The following is a 9,027-nucleotide window of genomic DNA, read 5'->3' as shown; positions in this document are numbered from 1 at the left end:
TTGCTGCAAGATTATAGCGCCGTCTAATATGTCCAGTAATCAAGAGTTTCGTTTACGAAAGTGATTGGGCCGTAGTCCCAATCGGCCAATGAACTAGTACCCTTATATTGTTATCACTGCATACCTTGTCTAGCTACAGTATTCACAAATTATGAAAGTCAATGAAAAAGCTGAACAACTTGTATGAAGTTTGAAGATGAATTGTGTTGTAAAAAGTTGTAATCTGCCTTTGTAAGAGTTAACTACACAATCATGAAAATGTCAAAAATAATGCCACATCATCACTTACAGACAACACTGACTATTTCCTAATCCGGGGTAGTTATGCTCTATCTATAGTAGTGTTTCTTGATTTTAGTCTTAATGGCCTCCGCACAGGTCATGTTTTGAGGATATCCCCCGTGATTTTAAGTACAAGGACCTCTTAATCCCCACTGAATGGAGCTGTGGGTCGCAGTACCATTCACTCTCTATAAAACAGACAAATGGCTGTGAGCTTTCTTGAGTGGGCCTGAAGGGAATGGCCTACAGTGGGAATTTCTGTGTCAGCAGCATGTCAGCAGGTTAAAAGTTTCCTTTAATATCAAATAAAGAATCAAAATCTGCAGCACCCTAAAGCTTCCAGTACAAAGGGCAGCATTTCAGGCACCTGACTGTACAGTGCTAATGGTCAGATATGTACATGATACGGCATAAGGAAATCTCCATGTAAATTTGGGTTCATGACAGTGAAAGTTTAAAAACCAAGGGACATGCACTGGACCAGAACTGTTGTGAAATACATGCTTGGGAATCATATGCAGAATCTGAGATTTGCCTTAGCATTAGAGATGATCGAACAGCGGAAAATCTTGGGTTCTATAGAACTCGAACCTTGTCGAACCTTCCGCATTTGATTCCCGATGCCTTCCCAGTCCGTGGGGAAGGAGGAGACAGCCAGGGTACCGCCTGGAATTCTGGGAATCAGCCTAGGTAATAGGCTGAATCTAAGATTTTCCGCTGTTCGATCATTTTTACTTAGAAAATGATCTCCTATACTTTCTCCTAAAAGCAAACCTTGTGAAAAAGTACACATTCAAATTGTCTCTAAATTTATTAAATATACTTCGGTCAGATGCAATTATCTTAAATATGAAAGACTCAGCTTTTGGCCAACGCCAACACAAAGATTCACACAATGGTTTAAATAGAGGAGCAGAGACCGGCTAAACGAATTCATCCAATATCTGCAGAATTAATTCTCTTGAAAAGTACAACATATATACAGCTATAAATTAATTCTAAATAGATTTTATCTTTTCATCTCTTTGTTCTAAAAGTCTTCAGATTCTGGTACGGTTAGTTTGAATGATCAGGCCACAGTCCTGGGGATCCGGCTTGTTGGTGCACAGACTGTCAGTTACATCCCAACTGCAGCACAGCTTATATTATCCTAGATGAGAGGGTAATGTCTATGGGCAATGTATTGGGGATTGTGGGAAGAAGCCGAGAGGAGGTTGAGTCCTGCTTCAATAGCGGCCAGTGCCCAAAAAACGTCAAGAGGATTGTGCATTGACGTTTCTGAATTTTGAAATCACGTTGAAGAGTCAGTAACGCACTAGGAAACAATGCGCTCCAGGCCCCCCATCAGGAATCGAGGCCACGTGTCTCTTGGAACATGGTATATTGCCAAAGATTTCCAGCTACTTCGAATATCTGCAAAGAAGACAAACCGCTTAGCATGTACTCAAAATGGCTGACAGCACCTCACTTTAACACAGTGTAAGTACATTTGTAAAAGTAACCTGTCACTAGTTTCACACTGCCAGAACAGGAGGCAGCATGAAACCCCCAGGCTTCCTTATAGCACAGATGACTCTGAATGGCCATGCTATGCACAGTAATCATTGCTGAATCTTTGAGAAAAGTCATTTATTCATGGTGGGTGGTCTTACTCAGTGATTGACAACTGTAAACATAAAGAGAGCTGTCAATCACCGAGTAGGATAACCCACATGGATTACTTAGGGTCCTTTTACACATACAGAAAAATCACTTAATCGCTCGTTTAGCGAACAAGAAGTGTTTTTTTTTTTTTAGATGAGAAATCACTGTGAAAAGTCTTTAATGTGATCATAGTTGCATTTGTATATATAATCTGTGAATATTCTTAATTGTGTTCATATCTATATACTGTGAACGATGAGTGTTTACACCAAAAGACATTAACAATGATTTTGAGGTCAAAAAGATGCGATTAACGACATACAAATTTTTGTTGGTAGTTTGATCATTGCTGTATTTACCTCAGAAGATTATCACTTAAATTCAAACTATTTTTTCGTACGATAATCATGCTGAGTAAAAGGCCCTTTAGCCTGGAATAACGAGGGATTTACATAAATAAATGATAAGTTATCTAGGAACCTGTCCTGCAAAAAAAAATAATCTGTCTGCAGATTACAAATCATGTGATAGGTTCCCTTAGAAAAAAATATAATAATAATTTCCTGAAAATATATTTCCTCCAAAGAAGATCTAAAGAGACTATAATCTCTGGAAAAACTAACGGAAGCCAAAACTACCTAAACTAGATTCCAAATCTGCAATTTTGATACATGCTACATGCATTCCCATGCTGCATAAGCAGATGCGCAATTACAGACAAATTTGGGGCACATTGATTTCTATTGGAATATTCCACAATCCGTGCCGCAAAAAATAGGACATGTCCTAGTACGGGCTGTAATTACAGCATAGATTCACCCATAGAAGTCTATGGGAGAGAGTGTAATTTTTACAGAAGAAACATCCGTTACATCTGCAAAAAATATGGATTCTGGATGCACTACAGACAAATTTTTTGTGGATAGTGGACAGCAATTGCAGACATAATATACGGTCCTTGAAAAATGCTTTGTCGTATTTGTCAGATGAATTAGAACTGTGTGAGCATGGCCGTAGTGATTCTAGCCAGTCAGTGTGTACGCACCTGTGCTTATTCCATTGTGCTAAGCAAACACTAGCCATGCATTGAGGCCTGGACTTCAGATAGTCTGTTACAACTGGGGGTACCCATCCTTTGTGCTCTCTGGTACAGGTCTGAGTCTCCAAAATACCGAGCTCTGTACAGTAATCCTTCCTCTGAAAGTAAAGGAGAGAAGAGTCACCCACACAAAGAATTACACAGCTGAAAATATTAGAGAATCTGTTAACAAAATATGGTCTATATATCTAGCCAAAGCTAATGTATCACACAGTTTACCTTGCAGACAGGTCTGTCATGTGACCTTACATTTGCAACTCTGCAACAGTAAACTTGACTTGTGGGATCTGTCACTTTTAAGGCCCTATTACACAAAGTGATTATCTACCAAATCAGGCAGATATATTTGTGTGTAATAGAGCCAGCAATGAACTGAAAAGTAACCATTATTTTTTGCTTGTTGGCTGATCGTTGTCTTTTAGGGTAGCTTCACACGTACCAGATCCCCAGCTGATTTCACACTACGAGTTTGCAGCAAAATCCGCTGCGAATCCTGGAACAGTGAACTTCACTAGGATTACATACCCACAGCGGAATTTTCATTCCGCTACGAGTATGTAACCTGGCCCCTTAACCCCCCGCAGCATACATTATGGCCTATGGGATCACATACCTGCAGCGGAATTTTCATTTCGCTGCAGTTATGTTTATCCCTCGGCTGCCCGCAGCCCCAGCCCGAAGCAAGCAGGAGCCTGGAGCAGGTGATGTATGCTCCAGGGCTGCCCCCGGCCCGGAGCATAGATTATCTGCTCGATGCGGCGGCTGTGTGATGCTCCTGGCTCCCTTTGCTCCTCATCGGCCAATCAGTGTGACCGTGCCACCGCATCGAGCAGGTAATGTATGCTCTGGGCCGGGGCTGCGGGGGTTAAAGGGGGGTTATCAGCTGCGGATATGTTATCCATAGACCTTCATACTACATGGATCCGCAGCGGATTTAGATGCAAGCCCGCAGCATAAGATCCGCTGCTGATCCGGTACATAAGAAGGCACCCTCAAACATGTTAAAAATATTTGTCCACCAGCTGTGCATGGCTCTGTGTAATAGCTGATACCCAGCCGTCTGCACAATTTTTGATCTATGTAATATAGGCTCAGTAAGTGAGCGCTGATTTGCTAGACCCCACGCGTTGGGCCGTTTATTACGGCCTTTAAAGTGTCATTGTCCTTATAACTTTCTAAATCAACAGTAGATGTGATATAAAGAAAGTTTGCAATATATATTTGTTTTTTTCAGTTATCATGGAAAACACGTCACTTTCTGGCTTCTAAAAACATGAAGTCTTGTGTTTTTCAGGCCATCTGAGTGCTCACAGAGAAGGCAGTTATTTGATTGACGGACACATTGAGGCGTGACTCTCTGTACAGGTCAGACTTTTTCTGTTAAGTATGTTTTTTTCAAATCAGCAAAAGTCTAAAAATCTGCCTTCAGGAGACTGGACCAGAGTTTCTAGTAAGTACAGCTTTGTTTTATAGCATGATAACAACAAAAAAAAATGTACATTGCAAACTTGCTTTATTGCACATCTACTGTTGAATTAGAGAGTGAAAGTTATAATGACAGTGACACTTTAAGCTCTTGGAGCTCTAGCCATGTCTTCACTTGTACAGTACTTACTCTGTTGCTTCTCCTTCCAGCAGTTATTCCTTAGATTGGCTATAAAGTCTTCTTCTACGCTCCTTTCTACATTTCTTAGATTATTGCCAGTATATTCCTCTTCAAAGCTTTCAGACACAAAATATGGGACCTTAAGGTGCTCAGTGATCCTCTTGTGTATATGACCCACAGACCTGCATATAAAAGAAATAGCACAATGAGTTTATAGCATTAAAGATGATCCCAACAAAAACTTAACCATCCCTGTACCCCCAACTTATTGTCTACCGCACTCAACTTCTTTTATGTATATTTCACTCCCTTCCATAGAGTTCAGCAATCTTGAATTTTAGATTTCACCCTTCTGCTATACTATCAATTTTATAATAGCTCAGCACAGCATAGGCAGAAATGCCATCTCCTATATTATAACTGTGTGACAGGAGGAGCCAGAGTGGTGCAACTTTTCTCCCTTCTCCTGCGGACCGTGCTGGATAATATTCTTTCGTCATGCACCACCTGTAGAAGGCCTGCTGCTCAAGCACAGACTGTCACCTCAAGCTGGAGAGCGGGTACGTTATGTACCCGGCTCTTCTAGCTGCAACATCACAGCCTGTCTGAGAGATTGCCCACTCAGCTAGTCAGTGACTGGAGTGGGTCATTAGCTGAGCGGGCAATCACTGGGAATTGACTTTGCAGCTAGGAGAGCTGCAGGACACCATAGGCTGTTAACAGGACCCCAAAGCGGTGCTACAGGGCACAAAGTTAAGTTTACATTGTTTATTATTTTCCTGCTTATTTTTTACTTTGGTGGGACTTATCCCTTATGTATAATGCAGCACTAATTTTTTCAGTACAATGAAGAACAAAACTTGGAAACTCATGAATTTCATGGTCCTCGGGTCTTGGGGACTGTTGTGTGACAAATCCAGCACACTTGTTTATTGTCCGAACTGATGATGGAATTATGAGCAGAACTCAACTGGCATAATTTTTGTACACCTCAACCCTAGGTCTCTTTCCTTTCTTATGAATTTACTTTACAATAAAGAAGCTCTCCACTTGTTCTTTAATTGCAGTTGGCAGCAAGCTTGTGTATGTATATAACATAGTGACTTCAGACCTATATAGCCTCTGGACAGTCAGATGAGTGGCCACAGTGGTGCCATCAGGACCTGAATGACCTCGGAGCATGGACATAACGCCGCACTGCAGGAATGGGATCAGCTGGGGTGAGTATACTTACATGCTTGCTGCCAGAGCCCCAATGAAAAAAAAAAAAAAAAACACAGCGGACTGCTTCTGTAATTAAAGACGTATACAGATACCTTTATATTTAGGCAGAAGAATGAGTTTATGTTTTGTCAACAACAAAAAGAAAAAAAATTGCTACGTTTGTTTCTCTCAACAGGAACCTGACTGACCGAATCAAGATAAGCTGGATCCATGTCAGTGTGAACAGGTTCTTAAAAATGTTGTCTATATTGATGCATACAAGATATGCTGACATCAGCAAATAAGAGAACCCACTGTATGTACTTACGGTCTGTGGCTCAAGCTGTAAGGCGGATTGGACACCATCATCTGACTTAGGGCAGACACAATTATCAGGATCAGAATGGGCATCAACTGGACAAACATTCCCAGACTTCCCTGGAGAGAGAGAGATCAAATGGTATATAGCATATGAACAATGTGGTCTGCTCATACAGGCAGTCATTATGTTTAGCGCCTAAGGGCCCTATTACACGGGATGATTGTGTGAAAAATCATTATATCGTTCAAATCTACACAATAATCGTTCTGTGTAATTGCAGGCAGCGGTCGAAATATTGTTCGTATGTCGTTGATTTAGATCTGAACCTAAAATTTTTGTAATCGTTTGCTGTAATTCCACATTCGTTCACTCAAGTTCCGCATTTGTTCACTCAAGTTCCGCATTTTTCACTAATCGTTCAGTGTAATTGCACATTGTTTAGCTGGGATTAGAAGGAGTAAATGATCATACTAACGACCGCGATAACGATCGCAGTAACTATCGTAACTAACGACCACCGCTCTGTGTAATATGGTGAACCATTTCTGGTTAACGATAAACAATCTCGTTTGCGATCGTTTATCGCAAGTCGTTAAATGTTAAACATCGCTCCGTGTAATAGGACCCAAGAAGCTGCTTTGATTCTAGCCGTGTCACAGAGGGGAGAGGACATTGTCACACTGGGGGTGGCGGGCGCATCTTGATGCATAGAGACAAAACGGTGCACGGCAAAAGAACAGTGTTTATAAAAAAAAAAAAAAAAAGGACTGCGCCAGTGGCAATTTGCCTATGTAAAAAAAAAAAAAAAGTGATGCACCTGATGGTACATTTGCTTTAGGGCACCTGCCTATGATTTAATTTCATGGCTGAGACACAGCTGTTATACTGGAAGTGAAGGATGAGATTACAGTCTATCCTGACCATCTAGCATTAGTATATCTGTGCTGTTTTCTATGCCTGTCATTGAGCTCCCCCTAGTGGCAAAACAACTGACTTAACCCAATTCCTGAAAATTTCATCATGGTAGGTGAATTCAACACACAATACTTACATCCCCCTGGTGTTCTCGTCTGTCCTGTCTCTGAGAGTATGTGTAATGCATTCGGCCATTGCTGTATACATGAACATTACCTGAAAGCAAAAAATAAATGATTAATTCTCTCTACACAGCCATTATGCACTATGGGGGGAATGTATCACTGTAATTAGGTTTTTTTGTTTTTGTTTATAATTGTTAATAATTGTATAAAAACTCTTTAGGATGAAGTCACCTTAGCTTTGACTTTACAGTGGGAGACAACTTATGAAATGTGACACTTTTAAATTGTCGCACAGTTCTGCACAACCTCACTCCAGCCCAGATGATTGCTCGGACGATAGTTTTTGAAGGGGTATAAGCACATTAACTTAGCTCTAAGCCTTTTGGTTATTTATGTATTTATATAAATGTGCGCCATTTTGATATGTCTTCCCACGCCAAACTTGACATATGGCTTAAAAAACACTGGGAAAAATTACTTCAAAACACACAAACAGGCATAAATACCCCTTATACCTCTATACAGCTAGACATTGTACAAAAAAAATAGCTTACTAGAAGGAAAGCCTCCCCCAAAGAACATATTGAAGAGGTCCTCAGGGGAGATATCAGCCTCAAAGCCTCGATGGAAGTCGGAGTGTCCATGTCGCGATGCGCTGACCTTCTCGTCTCCAAACTGGTCGTACTGCTTTCTCTTTTCTGCGTTGCTTAACACTGCATAGGCATTCCCAATGGCTGAAGATAAAAGCATTAGAAATGAGCGAGAGCAGATATGTAGAGAAAACAATACAACTACCTGTACAGCACAATTTAAATATTAAACATCAATGACCAGATGTGCAGATATCTCCATAATGGAGTCAACACCAGTGGTTATAGTCTTCTCGAGTCATACTTAATCACAAGTCAGAAATCAAGATCTACAAATTTCTAATAAGGCTGAATGCATCAACAAGAAAGTACAAAGTCCGGTATCATGGTTCTTCATCTCGCAGTCACACACTTCATTATCTATGTATTTTATCTTAACTTTCTACTATACAGCCACAATGGTGGACATCACTGATCCTCCATGCACATGGTCGCCAGCTATCTATTTATTATCCCATATCTATCATCTGCTCAGAAGTGACTGGAGTAACATTGAGTCGTACATGTAAAATGCTCAGGAAACAATAAAGGACATAGGAGGGCCACAGGAATAGAAGCTCAGCCACCCCCATAGAAGGCATATGTTTATCAAGCTAAACATACAACTAAACATACAACTAATATATCCATTATGGGTTATCTAATGAGTGGGATTAATAAATAAATCTTCACTCACAGGACCTGTACATACAACACGGATCTCTTTTTACTAAAATTGCCAAAGCTGCCAGAAGTGGACAGGAAATCAGACACCACAAAGGCAGATACAGTGTGCACAACGCCCATTGAAGATAATGGGATTTTCACAAAGAGCCGCATACTGTATGCTACACTGTTTTCCCTAACTCCCAAGTTAGTACACTATTTCTACAACTCCTTTCAACGTGAATGGGAGGTATACAGACTGCATAAAAGACTGACTCTGCATGGAACTGGGCTGTGACAGATCTATGGTAACCTAACCTTATGGTGATAGGTGGGGCTGCATGCCAATGAGAGCTAGCTGTAATGTGACAGGTACCTTTAAGTACCTGCATCTATCTCCAGAATGGTGGACCCCAGTTATGAGAAAGGAGACCCTCCTCAAATGTTCTTGATGCTAAATCTATCTGAACTAAATATAACCGCGGGCTCGCTCTCTGAGAAAATCATTTAAAGGATGTAAAAGGGCATAACTTTTT

At 40.8% G+C, this 9,027-nt stretch overlaps 1 protein-coding gene across 8 annotated transcripts in view; it reads right to left on the bottom strand.

The window, feature by feature from the left end:
• Positions 1–1,074: 1,074 nt before the first annotated feature.
• Positions 1,075–9,027, bottom strand: part of DNAJB12 (DnaJ heat shock protein family (Hsp40) member B12) — an 83,640-nt gene continuing 75,687 nt past the window's right edge. For all 8 annotated transcript variants that reach the window (XM_069980532.1, XM_069980537.1, XM_069980536.1 and 5 more), the window contains exons 4-9: positions 7,751–7,930; positions 7,208–7,287; positions 6,163–6,272; positions 4,641–4,813; positions 2,972–3,123; positions 1,075–1,695 (exon numbers count right to left, since the gene is read on the bottom strand). In XM_069980532.1, the coding sequence (XP_069836633.1) occupies positions 3,002–3,123; positions 4,641–4,813; positions 6,163–6,272; positions 7,208–7,287; positions 7,751–7,930 (665 nt within the window). In that variant the 3' untranslated portion in view covers positions 1,075–1,695; positions 2,972–3,001. The remainder of the gene's footprint in view (positions 1,696–2,971; positions 3,124–4,640; positions 4,814–6,162; positions 6,273–7,207; positions 7,288–7,750; positions 7,931–9,027) is intronic.

Source organism: Dendropsophus ebraccatus, chromosome 8 (genome assembly GCF_027789765.1).
Source record: "Dendropsophus ebraccatus isolate aDenEbr1 chromosome 8, aDenEbr1.pat, whole genome shotgun sequence".
Lineage (NCBI taxonomy): Eukaryota > Metazoa > Chordata > Amphibia > Anura > Hylidae > Dendropsophus > Dendropsophus ebraccatus.
The sequence above is the reverse complement of the archived record's forward strand: the minus strand, read 5'-3'. Positions and strand labels throughout refer to the sequence as shown.